Source organism: Eptatretus burgeri, chromosome 11 (genome assembly GCF_056783735.1).
Source record: "Eptatretus burgeri isolate ZD-2024b chromosome 11, Ebu_testis_v1, whole genome shotgun sequence".
NCBI lineage: Eukaryota > Metazoa > Chordata > Myxini > Myxiniformes > Myxinidae > Eptatretus > Eptatretus burgeri.
In genome coordinates this window covers 9,490,272-9,513,807 of record NC_140971.1, presented here as the reverse complement: position 1 = coordinate 9,513,807, position 23,536 = coordinate 9,490,272, and the positions used below count along the sequence as shown (strand labels likewise).

At 45.8% G+C, this 23,536-nt stretch overlaps 2 protein-coding genes and 1 long non-coding RNA gene across 12 annotated transcripts in view; 2 read left to right on the top strand and 1 right to left on the bottom strand.

Annotated features, from left to right (window-relative positions):
• The window catches only part of LOC147016473 (protein 4.1-like), a 58,997-nt gene extending 48,069 nt beyond the window's left edge, over positions 1–10,928 (top strand). For 3 of the 7 annotated variants that reach the window (XM_085845150.1, XM_085845149.1, XM_085845151.1), the window contains exons 8-21: positions 249–336; positions 552–704; positions 855–952; positions 1,078–1,268; positions 1,395–1,564; positions 2,602–2,652; positions 2,991–3,050; positions 6,097–6,168; positions 6,731–6,895; positions 7,247–7,366; positions 7,711–7,806; positions 8,037–8,117; positions 9,055–9,157; positions 9,323–10,928. In XM_085845150.1, coding sequence (XP_085701276.1) covers positions 249–336; positions 552–704; positions 855–952; positions 1,078–1,268; positions 1,395–1,564; positions 2,602–2,652; positions 2,991–3,050; positions 6,097–6,168; positions 6,731–6,895; positions 7,247–7,366; positions 7,711–7,806; positions 8,037–8,117; positions 9,055–9,156 — 1,447 coding nt within the window. In that variant the 3' untranslated portion in view covers position 9,157; positions 9,323–10,928. The remainder of the gene's footprint in view (positions 1–248; positions 337–551; positions 705–854; positions 953–1,077; positions 1,269–1,394; positions 1,565–2,601; positions 2,653–2,990; positions 3,051–6,096; positions 6,169–6,730; positions 6,896–7,246; positions 7,367–7,710; positions 7,807–8,036; positions 8,118–9,054; positions 9,158–9,322) is intronic. The other 4 variants (XM_085845146.1, XM_085845145.1, XM_085845147.1 and 1 more) reach the window with 4 other exon arrangements.
• A 537-nt stretch (positions 10,929–11,465) lies between these two features.
• Positions 11,466–13,156, bottom strand: LOC147016472 (uncharacterized). Its single transcript, XR_015049065.1, has 2 exons — positions 12,877–13,156; positions 11,466–12,044 (listed from the first exon to the last, which is right to left on the bottom strand). It is a non-coding gene; the product is annotated as an uncharacterized LOC147016472 (long non-coding RNA).
• Positions 11,860–23,536, top strand: part of FBXO9 (F-box protein 9) — a 49,352-nt gene continuing 37,675 nt past the window's right edge. For 2 of the 4 annotated variants that reach the window (XR_015049064.1, XM_085845159.1), the window contains exons 1-2: positions 20,017–20,148; positions 20,438–20,488. Coding sequence is in view for 2 of the 4 variants with exons in the window: in XM_085845159.1 (XP_085701285.1) it covers positions 20,146–20,148; positions 20,438–20,488 (54 nt within the window). In the remaining 2 variants the exon portion in view is untranslated. Of the gene's footprint in view, positions 12,071–20,016; positions 20,149–20,437; positions 20,489–23,536 lie in introns of those variants that run through there. The other 2 variants (XM_085845158.1, XM_085845156.1) reach the window with 2 other exon arrangements.

The following is a 23,536-nucleotide window of genomic DNA, read 5'->3' as shown; positions in this document are numbered from 1 at the left end:
AAATAAGATGGTGGACAAACAATTGGTTTGATAGTTTTGTTTTTGGACAAAGGGTTGAGATTGGATTGGAATTTCAGTAATGTGCTGTATTGTCCACAAAACCCACATGAGTACACAACCATTGCACCATATTCTGCATGGATCGGCATGCCAAGGACATCACAGGATCACATCTTTTGGAATGCTGAAGGATGACTGTAAAACATCCATGTCGTTTTACCTTCTTTCCCCTCTGCCCATCAACTCAGAGGCCAAAAGCCTGCAGAAGCAGATTTCCACTTCTTGGAAAATGCCAAAAAGCTTTCAATGTATGGGGTGGACTTGCATCATGCCAAGGTGAAACGACACACACACACACACACACACACACACACACACACACACACACACACACACACACACACACACACACACACACACACACACACACACACACACACACGTCATCCTACGTGCACAGTACGTGACACGTGTCACAACACGTAGACTACCGTACAGCAAAGAGGTGGTTTGTGTTGTAGTTAGATGTAACAACCCTTTTGGCTGTGCAGGACTCAGAGGGCACAGACATAATGCTGGGTGTTTGTGCCAATGGCCTTCTGGTCTACCGGGATCGACTGCGCATCAACCGTTTCGCCTGGCCCAAGATTCTAAAGATTTCTTATCGGCGCAGTCATTTCTACATCAAGATCCGTCCCGGGGAGGTGTGTCTGCCAGGCTCTGGTCTATTGCATGATAGATCTTCATCTTTATTCTCTCAAACTGTAAATTATTCAGATCTTTCACGGTGATCACTTGGTTTTGATCTCAACCTCATGGCCGCCCAATTAAATTGATTGTCATGCCTTTCACAGTTTGAACATGTTGAGAGTACCATTGGATTCAAACTACCCAGCCATCGGGCTGCCAAACGCCTCTGGAAGGTGTGCGTTGAACACCACACGTTCTTCAGGTGAGTAAATCTCGGTGAACATCGGTCACATCCTCGAAGTTGAATCAAAGATGGCAGCTAATGTCTGTTGCTATGTTTGCCACCATTTGAGAGGCATGTCAACTGTCTTTTTGCCTTTCTCACAGGATGGTGGAGCCTGAGAAGATTCCACGTGGGCGTTTGCTCTCACTCGGCTCAAGATTCAGGTTCAGTGGACGCACTCAGGCTCAGACACGTGAAGCGAGCGCGCGTATTGATCGCCCTGCACCGCTCGTACGCCGTGCATCGGCACGTGTACAGCCCAGCATGGCTGGAAGCACCGTCAGGACGTACACGGGTGAATGATAGAGGAGAACTCGCAATCCTTCAACTGTATGACTTACAGATGGTGGACACATCCTCTGTATTTACAAATGGCACCCTCCTCCTTCTAACTGCCCCCTCATTGACCATGTCCTGGCAGCGATGTCCAGTGATGGTGGAGCTGCAACGGCTTCAAGGGCGTTCAACACTGCAAGGGCGGCGCAGGCACCAGCAATGCCTACATCAGATGGAGAAGATGACGTTTTCCTGACACCCCCGCTACCACGGAGATCAGGCCCAGGAGAGGGGAAGGCTACTTCTGAGGACCAGGTAGGGCTCCTTTGGAGCTTAGTCGTTTTATTTTAACTGCACTCTCACAAGTCGTAGTCCATGAGGAGTCCCCAAAACTCTACAGTCTTGACAAGACTTTCTCTGAGACTTCATTCAAATGTCATAATACCTGAAAACATCTTTTAAAATGTGTTTTTAACATTTGATTTACCACTCAACCGTTCCCTTCCATTTGGAGGCTTTAATTCCACAAAGAAAACAACCTGATGATGAATCATTTGTTTTATGACTACAAAGAGTCACAATGGAGTCGCATAGAGACATTATAAACAACCCAACTTATATAACTGATTATTTGTTTTATTGAAACTTGCTCCGATGATACCAAGCCACCTTTGTCCACGATGGTAATTTGCTGTTGATGTGTATGGAAGTTCCTCTGTCCCATCGTTCGTGTGTAAAATAAGCTTCTTTGTGTCTTCACATAGTTCATGGCATGGTTGTCCCTCTATCGCTTGGAACTCCTGTCTCTGAGTTCCAATGATCTGTACTTGCTTTACTCCTTTCGATGCAATTAACTCTTTTCTTTATCTCTCTCTCTGTCTGTCTCTCTCTTCTTCATGCTCTCAATTTCCTTCCCACTTCATTTGCCTTCCATCCCACTCTGCCCATGTACTTCCTATATTATTAAAAAAAAAAAAAATTTTGCTGGTTCTTCTCATTTCGCTTCCACTCGCCAGTTTCATTCCAAACCTGGACCATCTCTCTCTGGCGAGTCCCCGGCACTGAGCCCTCCTCGTCCACCTGTGGAGGGCTCGGACTGGGAGAGTGACAAGTTGCCGCGATACCGTTGGCCTAATATTCTGGATGAGGATGGTTACTTGGCACTGCCAACACTCACAGGAGAGCTAGCAGCCATGATGCCTATGGGCCTGCAGACCTACCTTCCTATTGACTCGCCCTCACTCATTCCTGCCTTTCTGCTCATCTTCGTGCTGCTTTTCTCAGCTTCTCATTCAGTCTTCTTCTCTTTCGCCCTTTCCCTTCCTCTTGCCATATCACTGTGCTTCCTGGAGCCAAAGGGTGTGCTGTTCTATACCTCGGGTGAGCAGGACGACAGGGCCGAGGTAAAATGAAAAATCCATTCTCTCATTAGTTTAACATCCTCCCAAATTGTTCAACTTTGTTGTTGTGTTTATACTTTCAGCCCAGGTATTGCCATCATTTTCTCTATGGGGCGAGGGAGGAGTGGATGGTCAATTGAGAAAAATAAGGAGAAAACAGGAGGATAGGGAGAAAATATCGGGTGCAAAAGTGAGGAACGAGTGGATGAAAATGGGTTGGAAGCTTGGTGGATGTGGGAGGAAGGGTAGGGATATGCGTGGGACCTGTATGGTGTTTTGTAGAGGCTAATCCAAATTTGCAACACTCACCAACAGATTTTCTAACTCTGTGCCTAATGCAGACAGACAGCTCCAAGACGGACAGCAGTTCATCTGATTCGGAAAGTGGTGCAGAGCATGAGGTGGGTTTGTGATGGAAATGTCAGATGATCTTGCTTGCCTTGCATGTACTGGTCTACACACATGAGCCTACACTCACCACAAAGATGTGACTGGGAAAGAGCTTGATAACTTCAAAAACTATTGCAGGTTATCTATCAGTCAAGCTGATGAGCTTGCCATATAGGATTGCCAGATTGCCAGACCGCCGTGCGGGATTGCCAGACCGCCGTGCGGGATTGCCAGACCGTCGTGCGGGATTGCCAGACCGTCGTGCGGGATTGCCAGACCGTCGTGCGGGATTGCCAGACTGTCGTGCGGGATTGCCAGACCGTCGTGCGGGATTGCCAGACCGTCGTGCGGGATTGCCAGACCGTCGTGTGGGATTGCCAGACCGTCGTGCGGGATTGCCAGACCGTCGTGCGAGATTGCCAGACCGTCGTGCGAGATTGCCAGATTGCCGGACTGCCATGCAGGATTGCCAGGTGGCCGCACAGGACTGCGAGGCGACCGGACCACACTTGAGCAATCAATTTCACATCTTGCTTCCATGCAACAGATTCGCTTGATATGTGCCGTGTCTGCAACTCGTTGCATAACCAGTTTATTCTGGTAGAGACAGGTTCTACTTTAAAGTGATCTGCTGAGCAACATGTCGTGATGCATTTCATCACTTCCACATTTGTGAAGAATATAATGTGTGCAAAAAACTGCAACAACCTTCAAACACCAAAATCATGGGTTTTGAGGAAATAAACACAATGAGAAAATTGGATGTACAACATGTAATGTTACAATTATCCTTGCCTCACGTGAACTGAATGATCTTGGAAATTCACAATCAAATCACTTGCTACAGAAATTATTCAATGTCTGTACACTATCCATGTCAATACCCTCTGTAAGTTTGCAACCCATGTGATCTGCGTAAGTTTAGGAATGTCTCGGCATTATTTAACCCCAAATGACTTGGCTTGTGTCATCAGAACAGACAACGGAGTATGATTCAGACTGTCGTTTCTTTCCACGGTACAATGTTCATCGCAGCGTCATTTCTCGGGTACTGATAAGGTCTTGTCAGACTGGACAGTTCAGACAAAGAGCTCCTTCAGGTCACCCAAGGTTTAAAACCCCTTGTGAGAATTGTTATCTGGTCAGGTTTGTGAAAACCTTTGCTTTACTAAACAGTTGTTTCGTATGCAGCCTGTGCCTGCTGGTTGCATCATTTCCTAGAAGTATGGCTGTGCCGCTGATGCAGTGCCGCTGTTGCCAGTAAGCTGGTACTCATTTTTCCAACCTAGAAAGGATGACAGGCTGATTCAACCCACGTGGTGTTATCTCAACGGCATGACAGGGGCTCAAACTCAAGACCCTAAGATCTTAAGCCAGCCACCTTAACCGTTAAGCCAACACCAGGCTTCGTTAAACAGTACGATCTGTCTATAATGACCTGCAAAGAGCAACCAACCATCAAATTTTGACCCAGATAGTTCTGAACAGACGTCATGCTAGTGAAATGAGGTCAAGAATACCGCGACTCTTCTTCTTCTTCTTCTTTTGGCTGCTCCCGTTCGGGGTCGCCACAGCGGATCATCCGTATGATCCGCATAGTGATTTGTCACATGTTTTACGCCGGATGCCCTTCCTGACGCAACCCTGGTCGCCTCTTACGACACAGGGATATGGTACACCTATTCTAACCCGGGCATACACCGGGCCCAGTACACTAGTATTCACTTCGCCGACCTCGGAAGGATGACAGGCTGAGTCAACCTCCTGGTGTGTATTAATTCAAGCGGCCAACGGGGCTTGAACTCAGGACCTTTTGGATCCCAAGCTGCTACCCTAACCACTACGCCAACACCAGGCTTAAGAATACCCCTACTCTACACCCCTCTAATTCGGTGCCATTGACATCAGCGCATGCAATGTCGGACACATCACAACTGCATGGTGAACCGTTGGCACAATTCTAATTTCACCACATCATTTAGATTGTGCTTAGACTTCAGTGACAGGCTTGATCGAGTCTGGACACGAGATGGAGAGTGATTTGCTAATCCTGCCATTTGGTGGTATGGTCGGTTTGGTGGTGGCAACTCGAATGTGTGGTGTGCTGTGCAAGTTGGCAGAAGAACCGATGTTTTCATAACTGGTCTCACATAGAGGGATGATATCACTACACCTGTATGCATCCCTCTGGTCCAACAGCATGGTCCCAATTTCATTTTAATGGATGAAAATCTCGTGGTGCACAAGTCAGTTCTGCACTTTAGGACCACAACATCACTTGCATGGACTGATCGAACATGCTTGGGACATCTTAATGAGGTGTATTTACGGTCTCCAGTACTACCCACAGTCTCTTGATCAACTGGAAGTGGCCCTGGTCAATGAATGGTGACAGCATCTCTTAGCGAGAACTGGATCGTCTGATGAGATGTGTATTAAACCTTGTTTAGGGGTCATTGTTGGTCACGTTCATATCAGACATCCATGTTTTCACAGAACAACTTAACTTTGGCTTCGCTGACATCATGTTGGTTTATGGTGTGTACAGATCAGTATGCTGATCCTCGTCAACCAGAATATGATCACAATGGAACATTAAAAAAAAAAAAACAATACAAGCCTCCAAACTTTTATTACTTAATTATTTGCGAGTGTATACAGCAATTGTTTGTTCCAATCCTGACTGTGCTACTTAATGTCTCGTAGAATTACGAAAACCTCAATTGTCATCCGTACTGTGACTGTAAAATAAAGGGCAGTTAAAAAGAACTCACTCAGATGTGGATAAAGGAGTTTCGAATTTTGAGAGCGATCTGTTTGCGCAGCTGATCACTCAGGTATTGACTGAGCTTTCCAAGCACGGTCGTGTGTCTGCCAGTAATTAGTTATTCACCTAATACTGCCGTGATGTGTACGTGCTGTATTGTTTGAGAGCCAAATGCATACAATGTGAGATGCATCCTGTAGAGACAGGTTATGGAACACTCACCATGTGTGCCACATGTTGCACCCCTACCCCCTCCGCCCCCCTTCTCCCTCACGCCCGTCCCCGTGTAGCCCCCCAGAGTGCAGATGAGGAACATAGAAGGTGAGAACATCTATATCAGGCACAGCAAGCTCATGTTGGAGGTGAGTATCTCAAAGTGTGGACAGATATCCGAGGTTCTCCTTACATCACATCTCCAATATGTGCGGTCTAAGTGTGTCAAAGATGACGTAAAGAGTGTCGGATATATTGAGTGAGAAACTTATTTTTGTTTTGTTTTTTTGTTCGGTGGGAATAAAACTTGTGGAAATGTTTGGTCATGTTGCTTTTTCTAATTATACCAAATGATTCCTATCTAGTCATTTTCTGGTTTTGTACATCGCTAAAATAATTATGTTCTTCCACGGTGACCTTGCCCCATATATAGAACGGAAATCAATTCTGACATTTCGCGAGTTGGAAAAAAAATTATTAAATACTTTTACCTTTCCTTAAGCCGCCACTCTCGTAACACCTTTTTGGTTGAACAAGCAATGCTTTCTTGTTTAGCAAGAGGTTTGTGAGGATCACATGGTAGCTGAGAGGTAATCACATGTATGAGAATGCACAGTTAAAGAGTCCATTTGGAACTGTCACGCTCACATTGCTGGTCATGCTAACGGCACCAAACACCCGGCTCACACGTCTTGCCATCCCCTGGCCTAGGGTCTGGACAAAACGGACGAGGACATGGCCCGCCGGAAGGACAGTTTGAGCCAACTTAAGCGCAGCTTCATGGAGGACACTTTGCCACCACGGCCCAACGAGTGGGACAAGCGGCTGTCTGTCGGTTCACCGGGACGTCCATCACCACGCATCTCGATGCACGGGGTATGCTTCACCAACCGGCCATGTGACCGCTCCAGTTTATTTATTGTGGAAGATGATCTCCACACTGCACACCTCGTCACAATGTAATGGAAATGATAGAGACGCAAAACCAATATGTAGGGAAAGGGTGGATAGAGTAAAAGGGTAAAAGGTTGCATTTGTTGTTTGTTTATTGGGTCTTGGTAGAATTCATATGGCTACAGCTTTGCCTAATTTACATAATTTTGAATGGTGCTCGAATAAAAAAAAAAGTCACTCTCTGCTCGACTCCATTACACCATGTTTGGTTTTCTGTTGTCCTACATCATTCCCCTAACCTCTGCTATTCTTAATTCCCTTCACTGTCTCCAGTCCCCATTGCAGTCGCCGCTGAATTTCAGCTTCCGCGAGGCCCCGGAGGGTGCCGGACAATCTGGAAACGGGGAGGCAATGACGACTGAGGCATTGACTGTGACTTACCAGGCCCCACAGGTATCATCGCAAATCAAAATGTCATTTTCATTTATGGTAATCACTATCATAACTCTTATTATTTTAATCTTTATGAGTGGTTGACATATTTTCCAAGTAAACACAGTATGGTTTTTAGAGTTGCTCGCATGGTCTTGCGTGTTCAGGAAGAGGATCATGTGGTTGTGGTAATTGCTAGGATAGTCTTGTGCAGATGCTGAAACTGTACCAGTCAGGTATTGGTGTGCTTGTAGCAGTTTATATTATTATGGAATGTGGTTGTGGCGTATTTGTTGTTTTTGATTGTTAGAATCATGGTGGTGCATTGGATAGTGTTGTGTGGCTCATAACATGCTCGGTTGTAGGCCGACAGTGAGGATGGAGAACCGGATGTGCTGATGAGTGCTCAAACAATCACATCTGAAAGTGTCAGCTCCACAACCACAACCCACATCACGAAGGTAGCGACCACCCATATAATGATAAGAGAAAACCATAAGCATGATGAATATTTCACGAAACAACAACATGTTCAACCAAAGCTACTAACCTTGCAATCGACGACTATCTTGTGCAACATCCACTGTGCAAGCACCGTTTGATGTTATTCAGTGATGTTGTACGTTCATGATACATATGTGATGTGCGGTATTGCTTACATCGTTTACTGCATCGTGGGAAATGTTTGCAGACGGTGAAGGGTGGTTTCTCAGAGACGAGAATTCAAAAGAAAATCGTCATCTCTGGAGACTCAGACACAGACCATGACCAGGTGGTAGTTTGTGCACCCCCTTCTTTTGTTCCCACTCGTCCTATATTCCATGGTGATTTAAGTAACCCTAATAGGCTGGTAGGATGGCCTTGAGGTATGCACACTCACCTCTCGGCGGTCTAGCCTGGGTTTGAATCTCAGCCAAGCTATAAACTGTCATCCTGGTGTTTCACAGGCATGGTGATGCATCAACATGTGTGCTGTCTCTTGAAATGACATTAAACTAGGCATCCTGTCTGTCGGCATTAGTTTGCAGACATTGAAGATCCCACTTTGTCTGTTGTGATGAGTGTGCGAGTTATCGCCGGCACCCTGACCAAATTACAAATTCCTGCCCTAACCAGCAGAGGGCACTGCACCGGCGACATTGCCGCACCCTCAGTCAATGATACTACCCAGCAGCCTTGTGCTGTATGCGAAAGAAGAAGAACTAACCCTCTGTGGAAGTATTGCTTCTGCCCTTTTTGCATGACATGTATGGTTGGACAAAATGACCTTTTAAAAATAAAAAAAAATAAAAAATCCTATGCCATTGACCACAATGTACACTGGTGTGGCAGCAGCTCTCGACTGGCGATGCCACCATCAAATGGTAAATTGATGGTTTCAAATCTCCATGCCCACAAATCCCATTAGAAAAATTAAGATTCTTTCATTTATTGAGCTGAAGCATCAAGTCATGGAGCTGAGGTTACTCCAAAGTGAGAGTATTTGTTTTACCCAAATCAATTTATATGCTAACCCAGTCATCGTCACTTATGTTTAGGCCTTTCTGCTGGAATCCCAGCTAAGATAGGGGGCTAATAATTTCTTCCTCGTCTTTCAATCCTGTTGGCCTAAATTTTTTAACGATTTTGCTTCACTGCCTATGAGTGTGTGCATCGGAGAGAAGGAATGGGGTCTGTTTAGGAACTAAAGCCATGTCCTCGTCATGCAGGCCCTAGTTCAGGCGTTGCACGAGGCTACAGTTCAGCATCCTGGGATGGCAATTACGCGTGTAGTCGTACATAAAGAGACCGATGTTCCAGCTTCAGACTGAGGTAAGATGGCCGACGAGGTTGTTCACTCCGGTGTGAAGTAGCTTGGTGAGAGGAAGATGTTTGCCCAATGTTGCATGCAGGCAGCCTTTAAAACGTGTCATGCTTGTAGATGGATAATCTCAAACTGTGCATCTCAAACTCGTTCCCTCTTCCCTTGACCCACAGATAAAATCCAGTACGATCCCAAGAGCTGAGAATACTGTCCTGGTCTTAAGGGTCTACTCAAAGGCCCTGCTAAGATGGTGGCGATGCCTCAAGGTCCACCACCGCTGCAATTTTTGCCACTTTTCATGGCACTCTTTTTCTATTTGCTGCCAAGCGTTCTTACACCATGTTTTTACCATGACAAGGCATCTTTTTTTTCCCCCCCAATAACATGAGCACGTTTTGTTTTGTGGAATTTTTGAAGTCCATTACCATGGATCGCAATTGCAGATGTTTATTATTTTGATTTCGTGTGTTTGTATGTGGGGATGACTTTTCTCATCAGCCTCACCCCCATGCGTTTTTTTCTCACCCGCTTGCTTTTTTTGGAGAATTATTTTCATGACATCGACTTTTCACAGTCTTTTTATACTAATACAGTTTGCTATTTGCAAATCCGTCTCTTTTGCACATTGTACAAAAAGAAGGAAAATTGTTTCTGTTGGAGACATTCCGATTTATGAATGTTTTTGTGATTGCCACGACCGAAGCATGCCCGGCATGCAGGTGTGAATTTTACCTCATCCGTAGTCATTTCTGGTAGTTGTCGGTATGGTGGTGAATTAGTGCTCGTTCTCGACTCGCCCGTCACAGCGCCAAACCCATCTCAGAGTGAATTGCAATTTGCGGTCGTATACGTCCGGTGTTCGCCAAGGTTCAAACAATTTCATTTCAAAACTCTTTGTGTGTGTGTGTGTGTGTGTGTGTGTGTGTGTGTGTGTGTGTGTGTGTGTGTGTGTGTGTGTGTGTGTGTGTGTGTGTGTGTGTGTGTGTGTGTGTCTGCTTTTTGTTTCTTCCAATGTCTGTCCTCCGCATGCACAAATCGTCTGTGGACAAAAAGCGCTGTGTTTTCCATCTTGTGCATGTCTGAGCAGCGGTTCGGAGCTCACCCTGGCGATCGTAAGCGTCCGATATTTCTCCGATTCCGCTAGCATGGTTGTCTGAGTGCACAGAAAAGGTTCCATCCTCATCGGGTGGTCTCGTTTTTGTCGCCGGTACCATCTATCTGCGATCCCTGTATCGGTGAGTCGGCGGACACGTTGTGGGACGTACTTGCATCGTTGCAGGATGTACTTGCATCGTTGCATCATACCCCAATTTATTCTTGGCAAACGGCATCGCTTCCATAGTAAAGCACGAGGAAGCCGATTTTATGAGGTGAGCCACCCCCGTGGAATGGTAGTCGGTACCGATTCTTACGAAAGTGTTTTTTCTTTCTATTAACAATGTACACAATGTTTTTCTCAAGTGTTTGTTGGTGCCCGTGTTTGTGTGCAATTTGCTGAAACGAGAAAGCCTGTTTGTTTTCATCAGTGACCCATTTGTGTATCGTGGGTCCACCTGCCTCTGTCGCGTCTCCTTTACACATAACTGATACTCGGTGGAGGTACGCATGTCCACACTCTGCCTAAGACTACGCAAACATGCGTTCAAATAAAAGTGTCGTTACGTGTTCATCCGGTGGTTTATGATTCTCCGACCTTTAATCCCTACCTTATCCCCGCCTCTGACACCAATTATTGGTGCAATGTCTGGTGAAAAATAAATAAAGAAAACAAACCCTGAAGCTTAGGGTGATGCTCGCATTTGTGCAAATGAAAAAGGCATTTACATGATTGTTCATTCTGCTCTTTCAAAAGGAATACATGTGATCAATAGTGCACGGGTTTTTGCTTTATACTGTCATCAAATTTACTGAACTGTGTGATGTGATCCACGGTGGCTCTCGATTTCATTGTTAACAGCCCACAGATTGCTCTCAGATACTGGCAAGTACTTTTCCCAAGCTTAACATTGTTGAAGGAAAGTGAGGCTGGCAGTGCCTTTTGAAACCCACCAGCTATCGGTGAAAGCAGAAGGTCCGATTTGATCCACATCGAGAACATTTTGGATTTTCCTCCTTATTTTAAATGTTTATCCGGACAACTCCGCGATGTTGGATGACGGTGGATCTTGACTCCATCGTGACGGGCAATGTATATTGTATTTTGAACCCCGACACTCGTCCCACGTGACTCCTCTTTGAACCACCGCTTGCGCTCTACCCCGGCTGTAACGGGCCACCCTTAGACGTCGTGCACATTGAAAAATCCAGTGGGTCGCATTTGCTTTTCGAGTTTCATATTACGGTACATGATTGATTCATATTGCTTCATCAGCAATTTCTGTTGAAACCAAATAAAAGTTGTTACATTGGTGCAAATGCCTCCTGCTGAACTTCCATTCGAACCTGAACGGCACACAGAATCACTTGCACTTCCAACAAGTTCCTGTGTAGATTCCTCACATTGGTACGATTTCACATATATCTAGCTTACGTACATTTGTCCAAATTATTATCTTCCAGCTGAACTCGAGCTAGGCCTCGGGTCATGATTACAATGTACTGTAATAGTGATTCTTATACACAACATCCATTAACCACTCATTTTTATCGCTCTCGGGCGAGTCACACCTACAATTCCTACCGTCCTTCACGCATCACACGCAAAGATGGTCCGGAATGTACTAGCAGGAATTGTGATGTGAAAGAACTATCTTCGAACAGGTGTCCGTGCATCGCGTCTCCATGTCCAGGTCGCCTGACGTCTGCCGTCCACCCAAGCTGTCGTCCCCGGAGGAACACGTCGTATCTTCTGGAGGACATTGGCGAAAGTAAGCGTCGCTTCTTGAGGCTTTGGCTCTGCACACAACAGGTAACACGTCAAGGTAAGCTTGCATGGTTTAAAGCCAGTTTTTCGTGTTAATTATTCATCACAGAGAGAGACCAGAGTTGGTAAGCAGCCAGACAATAACAATAACATTTGAACCATTTGAGTTCAGTACAAGCTCTGCATTTCAGTTACCTGTCCATCTTGGCACATGATTTTCCTCTGGGAAAGAGGGACCAGAGTATATTTGTTTAATTCAACAGTGAATCTCATTTGTGACCTGGATATTTAAAATGTCACCTTTTTTGGCTGAAAGCAGATGGTCGTGACTATATATTTATTATGTACACATTGAAGTGGAGGAACCAAGGCTAAGTTTATCAAGGGAGGATGATAGGAGAGGGGAAATTGGGGTAGAAAGGGAGAGAGAATGTGGGAGGAAAGAGAGAAGCCATTTATGGGGAAGGGAAGGGGTGGTTGGGGAGGGGTTGTAATAGACACTGCCATGTTGCATGTCATAAATGCATGGAGCCTTACGTGGAAAGCTCAAATCATTACCAAGAGAAATAGTTATGACTACTCAACATGTCATCAGTTTTCATTCGGTACATAAATCACGCAACTGTTAAAATGCATACCCCAATACATCATCCACCGTTTGAGTTTGAAAATTATTTAAATTTGGAAAAACATGGGCACAACTGATCAATGGGTGGAGAGAGGTCCCTTGCATGGTCTCCTCAACTAACTGAGACAAATGACTGAACCAAATGTTGTTGATTCCCAGGGATGTGGGATTGAGTGGGGTGAAAAAGAGGGGTGGTGGTTACGGAATGGAAAAGTGATGGCACCAAACACTCGCACCTTGGCTCAGTAGCTGCAGCAACAGCCAGAGAAGCAACACCATGAGCAGAACACCCGGAACAAATAGGCCTAACCAGACTGCTGCATGGGGGAGCTGCTGGAGGGCGAGTGAGAGATGCATGGCGGGAGGAGAAGGGGCTCCGGGTTTTGGCTTCCGTGCAGAGACCGTGCCTATCTAACCCCTCACAATGTTCCGACTGAGCTAGGCCCGACCACCTCACACCTTGTTCGATCAGCCCGCACGACCACCTCACCCTGCTCGACCAGCCCGCACACTCACCTCATCCCAGTCGATGAAGCTGGTTGGGCTTAAAGCAAACGTGTCCCGGTTGTCCATTAACCAGGCCCATCATGCAATTCTTATCATGTGTACTTATTATGACTGCACTCAGCTCAGACTTTGCTCACCAGCGCTCGAGGCGTCACACTGTTCGTGACTTATTTGTGATAATTTTTGTGAAACCTTCATCTCCCTCATCCCACAATCTTGTATGCCATCCCCCCATCCTACAATCCTCCCATCCTACAATCTTAGCATCCTCCCATTCTCCATTCCTCCGATCTCACCATCCTCTAATCTTACCATCTAATTTTACCATCCTCGAATATTACCATCCCACAATCTGACTATCATACAATCTTACAATCCTCCAATCATCCCATCTTCCCATCCAACAATCTAACCATCCTACAATCATCCCATCCTGTAGTCTTAGTTGGTGGTCGTATGGCAGCTATCATTTCTTGAAGTGCAACTGTGTCGCTGATGCAGTGCCCCTCTACCAGTACACACACTGGAACTGGTACTCATTTTGCCGACCTCGGAAATATGACAGGCTGAGTCAACCCCCTGGTGTATTAATTCAGCGGCCGACGGGGCTTGAACTTGGGACCCGAGGATCCCAAGCCACCACCCTTACCACTGAGCCAACACCAGGCTACGTAGTCTTAGGTCAGGTCAAGTATTGGGAGCATTCACCGGAGCAGCGTGTCGCTGCATCCACTTTCCGTCAGTACTCCAGGGGTCTCCATCTGGCAATCCCCCAGGCAGATGCCTGGCCCATCCCCATCGCCTTGAGATGCCGATCAACCAGCTGCAACCACGAGGCATGTGATCGGCCCATTGGCCTCCTCCACTCAGGAGACTCCCTCGCTGAGAGAATCTGGTGAGCAGGATTAGTGTCAGGAAAACGAGCCATATGTCCATACAGGGGCAGCTGACGCTCACGGACTATGCAGGTAACAAATCTCATTTGAGTCGCTCTCAACAACCGTTCCTTGGACACAAAGTCCGACCAGCAATAGCCAAGGATTCTCCGAAGAGAACTGGTACCAAAGGAATTAAGTCTCCGTCTCAGATCCCTGGTCAGAGTCCAATCTCACATCCGTAAAGCAAGACTGGGAACATCAAGGACCTGAAGACCCAGACTTTCGTCCTCCCGCACCGGCAATGCCACACCCCATGATCCTGTGAATCCATGACTCCCCAGGCCCGACCCAGATGTCTGTTGACCGCTGGCTCAAAGCCAGCAGAGACATGAATATCACTGCCAAGGTAAGTGAATCTCTCCGTCACCTCAACATTCTCGCCACAAACAGGTACAGACAAGATAGCAGCATCCAAGATGTCATTGAAATCCTGGATCTTAGTTTTGACCCAAGAAACCCGTAATCCCAGCGGCTCCGACTCCTCATTCAGCACCTCAAGGGCCCCCAAAAGGAAATCCAGAGTCTCTGCAAAGATGACTGCATCATCTGCGAAATCAAGGTCAGAGATCTTGACATTCCCAAACGATGCACCGCAGCTTGATCTCTCCGACATCCTCACCAGAATCCAGTCCAAACAAGGGCTTAAAGTATGGGGGCCAGTACACACCCCTGATGAACTCCAGTAATAACTGGAAATAAGTTGGAGATGCTATCACCACATCTCACAGCACTTTCAGTACCAGAGTATAGTTCAGACATCAGATTAATCAGCTTTGGTGGCACCCCATGAAGACCAAGAATCCTCCAGAGGGCATCCCGATTCACTGAATCAAATGCTTTACGGAGATCAACATAGGCTGCAAGCAGCCCCTGCCGAAACTCGTCTGCGTTCGGTGAGGACCGAAAGACCAAGTATACGGTCAATCGTTGACCTCTTTGGTGTAAATGAGGACAGCTCTGGACGCTGGTGCTCAAGCAGATGGTGGCGAACCCTATCAAGAATGATCCGAGCAAAGACCCTGCCCTGCACTGAGAGCAGCGTCACCCCTCGGTAGTTGCTACAGTCTTGGCGATCATCCTTCCCTTTCCAGAGAGAGAGACAACAAGGCCCCTCGTCCAGTCAGTTGGGATGATGCCTGTGTTCCAGGCATAGCACAGAACTGCATGTAACAACATGAATACAGCATGGATGCCGCATATCCTGGAGCTTTACCCCTATTTTAACCGGATCACCGCAGTCTGTTGACTATCGTAGATAAGTGTGATGTTAATTTTTCCACAAATGAAGGTGGACCACAGTTGATTGGAGTGTCAGCAAGAGGGAAAGAAACACCTCTGACGTCCAACTCGGTAGCTGGTGGGTCTACTTGGTAGAGCCACTAAAAGTATCTGGCCCAGTGGGCCTTCACTTCAGACTCCTCTCTCAAGAGCCTACCACCCTCTGCTCTAATTGCAGTACACCGAAGGATGGGTTTGGATGAACGCAATGCGCAAATTCCCCTGTAAGCAGGACGAGAATCACTTGACCACAGGTGATGCTCTACCCTCTCACAGATTCCTCGCACATTGGCCTCCTTGTCCACCCTTAGTGCACGTACTGTTTTATGCCTCAACTCCCTGGACAGCTCAGCTCTGCCATTCAGCCTGACCCTGCGACTCTGCTCAATGGTATCCAGTGTCTCTTGAGAGACAAAATTATTCTTCGCCTGATGGTGAGTTCCAAGTCATCCACTGGCAACATCAAGGACGGTGGTCTTGAAGGCACTCCACAACTCTTCAGGATCCCTCAAAACACCCAGACCCCCCAAATCCCCACTCAGGCTGTTCACAAGCTCCTTAGCAACCCTCTCATCCTTGCACTTGCCAACATCCAGCCAAGGCTGGGATGGTACGATTCTCCTGGATTTAAGCTGCAACAACAAGCCTGTGGTCAGTATTGAGGAAGTGAACACTCCGGTGGACTCTGCAGTTCTGGATCATCCTCCAGCGACCATCAACGAGGACATGGTCAATCTCCTTTGCCACCGCCAACATTGGAATACCAAGTCCAGTGATGAGCCTGTGGGTGTTGAAACCATGAACCAGCCATCCCAAGTCCATGACTTTTTGCAAAGTCAAGGAACTTCGTGCTATTCAGGTTCACAGTTCCAGACCCATGGGGACCAACACACGTCGCATAACCATGCCTATCAGTTCCTGTCGATGCACTGAAATCCCCCAAAACTAGAAGAGTGTCTAGCCTGGGGCACTGATCGACCACAGACTCGAGTGTGGCGTAGAATGCATCCTTCACGGTGAGATCACTCGCCTCAGTCGGAGCACATACAGAGACCAGGGAAATGACACCGAAGGAATGACGAATCCTTAGTCTCATAGTACGCTCGTTGACCGATGTTACCTCAATAATTATCATTGGAGTCAGCTTATTGTACACAGCTACAGAAACTCCTTGGGCATGGTAACCATCAGAGCGACCAGACCAATAGTAGGTGTAACCACCCACCATTATCTCGCCGCAATCCGGTCTCCGAACCTCAGAGAGTGCTGCAATACCGATGTCCAAATGCTTGAGCTCAGATGATAACAGAGACAGGTGATTATCCTCTCTAAAGGATAGGACATTCCAGGCACCCACCCAAAGGGACCGCCTCAGGTTAACCCAAGGAGACCGCCATCTGGTGGACGACACCTCAACACTACTCTGACGCTCTCCCACAATCTGACCCGGGAATGTTACCCCATGGTTTCCCTCCTTTCATCAAATATTGGGGTCCTGAAGGCTTTGCCCCAATCCCGTCATCCGGTGAGCTGCCCTGCGAAGGGAAGCTGCACAGGAGGTACTCCCACCAAGTGGGTTTTCAGATTTTTTTTTGCTTCGACAATGTTTTGCGGAATGAAGGGTTTTCCAGTGGCCGGAGTGCAAATCCTGCCACCAAACTCCTAATAAGAGGTAACCCAACTGCAGGAGGATGTCTGTAGACACAGTTGGGAACTAGATATGGATGGCCGTTGGTTCACAAGGAGTTCCTCCACCCTTTGACAGGTTTTGTTTTTAATCCCACTAGGTGTCCATATCATTCACTCTCCTCACCAAGAAACTTGGTGGGGGAGATGGTTTAGTTGTTGACAACCCGACCATGAAACAGGTTTGTACAGGTTTACATGGTACTGTACTTGAAGCAAGTCACAGATCTAATCTGACCTGACTTGACAAAAATCTAGTCTTACCATCTTGCAATCCCACCACCTTACAATCCTCTATACCATCCTACAATCCTCCCATTCTCAAATCTTACCACCGTACAATCCCACCATCCTACAATCCCACCATCCTACAATCCCACCACCCTACAATCCCACCATCTTACAATCCTATATACCATCCTACAATCCTCCCATCCGACAATCATCCCATTCTCAAATCTTACCACCGTACAATTCCACCATCCTTCAATCCTATAACCCATCTTACAATCCCACCATCCTCCAATCATCCCATTATCCCATATCACCATCCTCCAATTTTACCATCCGACTCCTCCCACCCAACAATCCTCCCATCCGACAATCCTCCCATCCAACAATCATCCCATTCTCATCTTACCACCTTACAATCCCACCATCCTTCAATCCTATATCCCATCCTACAATCCCACCATCCTACAATCATCCCATTATCCCATATCACCATCCTCCAATTTTACCATCCGACTCCTCCCACCCGACAATCCTCCCACCCGACAATCCTCCCACCCGACAATCCTCCTATCCGACAATCCTCCCATCCAACAATCATCCCATTCTCAAATCTTAACACCTTACAATCCCACCATCCTTCAATCCTATATCCCATCCTACACTCCCACCATCCTACAATCCTCCCATCCTCCACTCTTACCACCGTACAATCCCACCATCCTTCAATCCTATATCCCATCCTACAATCCCACCATCCTCCACTCTTACCACCGCACAATCCCACCATCCTTCAATCTTATATCCCATCCTACCATCCCACCATCCTCCACTCTTACCACCGCACAATCCCACCATCCTTCAATCCTATATCCCATCCTACAATCCCACCATCCTCCACTCTTACCACCGCACAATCCCACCATCCTTCAATCCTATATCCCATCCTACAATCCCACCAGCCTCCACTCTTACCACCGTACAATCCCACCATCCTACAATCCCACCATCCTCCACTCTTACCACCGTACAATCCCACCATCCTTCAATCCTATATCCCATCCTCCAATCCCACCATCCTCCACTCTTACCACCGCACAATCCCACCATCCTTCAATCCTATATCCCATCCTACAATCCCACTATCCTCCAATCATCCTATCCTTCCATCCTCCAATCATCCCATATCACCATCCTCCAATTTTACCATCTGATAATCCTATAATCCTCTCATCCTATAATAGTAGCATCCTCCCATCCCATCCTACAATCATCATCCTTCCTCTCTCCCTCCTCACATCCATCCGCTGAACAAAGGTGTAAACCAGGTTGAACCTTTACGTTTTGTAACCCATGCACCTGTCGGCTGGTACCTGGATCTGTACCTGTACGTGGATCTGTACTTGTACCTGTACCTGAAGCTGGATCTGTACCTGGATATGTATGTGGACCTGGACCTGGACCTGGATCTGTACGTGGACCTGGACCTGTTCCTGGACCTGGATCTGTACCTGGACCTGTACCTGTTCCTGGATCTGGACCTGTACCTGTTCCTGGATCTGGATCTGTACCTGGACCTGTACCTGAACCCAAATCGAATCGACTTGTTCTCGTTACCCGCCCAACTCACCCACCAGGTTTCCTCATAACAACTCGTCCTCACCGTTTAACGAATCATGTTTCATGTCATTTTTGGTGGTTGGCGCAGTGGTTAGGACAGCGGCTTGGGATCCAAAAGGTCCTGAGTTCAAGCCCCGTTGAGCCACTGAATTAATACACCAGGGGGTTGACTCAGCCTGTCATCCTTCCGAGGTCGGCGAAATGAGCACCAGTATACTGGGCCGGTGTATACCCCGGTTAAAATAGGTGTACCATATCCCTGTGTCGTAAGAGGCGACCACGGTTGCGTCAGGAAGGGCATCCGGTGTAAAACATGTGCCAAATCACTATGTGGATCATACGGATGATCCACTGTGGCGACCCCTCACGGGAGCAGCCGAAAGAAGAAGAAGAAGAAGTTTCATGTCATTTTTGGTCCCACCTCTCAAAGGTGAAGAATCACTTCAGAATGTAAAAAGTCCTCCTAATCCGGATTCGGATCTTCACCAAAATCGAATCGATTCGTCCTTGTCACACACCCAACCTGCCTCACCAAGCTTCGTCCATAACATTTTGAGATATCTTGCTGATAGAGGACAGACAGCCGTGAAAACATACCCCCGTCCCCCCTGTCCCGTCCCCCCCGTCCCCCTTTCGACGTCTGAGGTAATTTAATGAATCCCCTCGCGAGCGGTCGCTGCGTGCTCAGTTTTGGCGCGAAAGAGCTCGCGGCGCGGTTTTCTCTTCAGTCATTCTTCTTTTGTATTATAATTAATCGTTGTGCCGTGTTTGAACTCATTGTGCACAACACTGTAAACCCGACAATAAGCAAACCTGCAATTTACCAAAACGTCGTATAATTAAGTCTTCAAAAAGATATCTTCTGGGATGCAATTAAATAATTGGACGAATTATGGCTTATTATCATCATCGTGAGATGTGAAGATGGTTCAACGTCCGAACTCCTAATCATCGTTAAACAAGTCAGCTCACCTTTACGGTTAATAAATCGTTTAATAAAACGAAGTGTTAAAGTAATAAATGAGGGGAATGATTATTATTGTACAAATTGCGCGTTTTTATACAGAACTCGACTCGTGAACTTTGAAAATGAACTTAAAAGTGGAATTTCGAACGCGATGACGCCATCACGCACACTGCGTGCTCGCGTGACGTCAATGCGCAGGAATGGCGGCCACGCGAAGACTGTTCACATTCGGCTGTGGCGTGATGCGGTATTCCGACCGTGAACTCGTCTGAGCTGCCATGGTAACCGCCACCGCACGCTTTTAACCGACTCCCACACGCACTGCAACCTTCAAACCCGAGCTCGGTTGGAGTGAGACTCGTTTATTGCTTTGCTAAACTCGAGCCCTCAGTGACAAACCGTCGAGCCCGACTTTCCACAACTTGTTTTGTGCCTGTCGGTGTTATTTGGCGCGTTTTTTTTGCAGCGCGTACGTGTTCTCACAGCACAGGCCTTGGTTTTTGCATGGTTACTTTGAGGTGTGTGTGTCCGTGTGCGTGTGTGTGTGTGTGCCTCGGTTGTTTCACACAGGCGGAAGGAGATGAGGATTGGTCCACAAACGAGCAGGATGCCAGCCTGCAGGTGGGGCTGTGGGACCGGGTTGTGTGGCGCACGTTGAACCCGGGTCTTCGCATTGGTGATGGTCCAAGGGAGGTTGCATAATGAGGGGTTGATCATCCGGGTCTTTTGGAGGGTTGTTGGAGGAGGGTTGAGAGGGGTTGTCATGTTGTCGACCAGTCGAGCAGGATTGAGCTGTGTTTGTGTATTTAAAACATGTTTTCATATTTAAACGAGTTGGTTCTTGTTTGTGGAGTTGTTGTGTTGCTTTGATCAGCGGTGCTTGCTTTGTTGAACCCGCCGTCTTAAGTTTGGGTGGTTGGGGGTGGAATGTTCACATTAACTGTTTATGATTGTTTGTATTTGGTAAAGTTTGTTAGTCAGATATTTATTTATTACATACACAAATATGGTGGTGCACTCCTCCACGGGATACACTGGAGAAGGAATTGAGACGGGTTCATCAAGATTTTTAAGGGAGGAGGGGGAAGAGGGTTGTATGCTGAAGAATTAAGAAGCACCAACATACAGTTCACTTTTTGATGAGACCTCACAGACTTGATGATCACTGAACCTCCCCCCCCCCACCCCCCCACAAAGTATCCATGTACCTCTTTGTCTCCAATGATTCCACTTCTCTTTCTACAAGTTAAACTTGTATACTGCTGTTGCCACTAACTTCCCAGGGAGACCATGCCATGCATTAACTTCTCTCTGAGTGAAAGACCCTTACCTGGCTGCCGTTTTAACACTCTTCTTTAATCTCATGGCCCCTGGTCGTATCACTGTTCATTTTGCTGAAAAATACCTTCCGAAAGTCTACATGTACACCATTACATCCACTGCACCTCCTTCATCAAACCAATCAGAGACTGCTTCATAGAACTACCATGAATTTGATAAACATGATCTCCCTTTTGCCAATCCATGATAACTAATTTTCCTTCAAATTTATTTTAATGGTTCCTCATCTGATCCATAATTAACATCTTCATTATCTTCCCCACAACTAAAGTTAAACTAACAAATCTGTAGTTCCCAAATACTTCTCTGGATCCTTTTATTTTAAACTGTCACCTTACTACTCCCCAATTTTACACTGTCTGTCCTGACCCCGATGAATTGTTAAATATATTGGTTACCATCACACTTATCTACTCTATAAATAACACACTTATCTACTCCATTAACATCACACTTTTCGACTATATCAACATCACACTTATCTACTCTATTAACATCACACTTCTCGACTATATTAACATCACACTTATCTACTCTATTAACATCACACTTATCGACATTATTAACATCACACTTATCTACTCTATTAACATCACACTTCTCGACTATATTAACATCACACTTATCGACATTATTAACATCACACTTATCTACTCTTTAACATCACACTTATTGACTATATTAACATCACACTTATCGACTATATTAACATCACACTTATCTCTATTAATATCACACTTATCTACAATATTAACATCACACTTATCGACTATATTAGCATCACACTGATCGACTATATTAACATCACACTTATCTACTCGATTAACATCACACTTATCTACGATAGTAACATCATACTTATCTACGATAGTAACATCACGCTTATCGACTCTATTAACATCACGCTTATCGACTCTATTTGCATCACGCTTATCTACTCTATTAACATCACACTTCTCTACTATATTAACATCACACTTATGTACTCTTAACATCACACTTATCGACATTATAAACATCACGCTTATCGACTCTATTAACATCACGCTTATTGACTCTATTAACATCACGCTTATCGACTCTATTAACATCACGCTTATCGACTCTATTAACATCACGCTTATCGACTCTATTAACATCACGCTTATCGACTCTATTTAAATCACGCTTATCGACTCTATTTGCATCACGCTTATCTACTCTATTAACATCACACTTCTCGACTATATTGACATCACACTTATGTACTCTATTAACATCACACTTATGTACTCTATTAACATCACACTTATCGACTCTATTAACATCACACTTATCGACTCAATTAACATCACACTTATCTACTTCATTAACATCACACTTATCTGCTCTATTGGCATCACACTTATCTACGATATTGACATCACACTTATCTACGATATTGACATCACACTTATCTACGATATTGACATCACACTTATCTACGATATTGACATCACACTTATCTACGATATTGACATCACACTTGTCTACGATATTGACATCACACTTGTCTACGATATTGACATCACACTTGTCTACGATATTGACATCACACTTGTCTACGATATTGACATCACACTTGTCTACGATATTGACATCACACTTATCTACGATATTGACATCACACTTATCTACGATATTGACATCACACTTATCTACGATATTGACATCACACTTATCAACGATATTAACATCACAATGATGTACTCTATTAACATGACATTTATCGACTCTATGAACATTACACTTATCGACTCTATTAAAATCACACTTATCTACTCTATTAAAATCACACTTATCTACTCTATTAACATCACACTTATCTATTATATTCACATCACACTTATCGACTCTATTAACATCACACTTATCGACTCTATTAACATCACACTTATCGACTCTATTAACATCACACTTATCTACGATATTAACATCACACTCATCTATGATATTGACATCACACTCATCTATGATATTGACGTCACACTCGTCTACGATATTGACGTCACACTCGTCTACGATATTGACGTCACACTCGTCTACGATATTGACGTCACACTCGTCTACGATATTGACGTCACACTCGTCTACGATATTGACGTCACACTCGTCTACGATATTGACGTCACACTCGTCTACGATATTGACGTCACACTCGTCTACGATATTGACGTCACACTCATCTACGATATTGACGTCACACTCATCTACGATATTGACGTCACACTCATCTACGATATTGACGTCACACTCATCTACGATATTGACGTCACACTCATCTACGATATTGACGTCACACTCATCTAC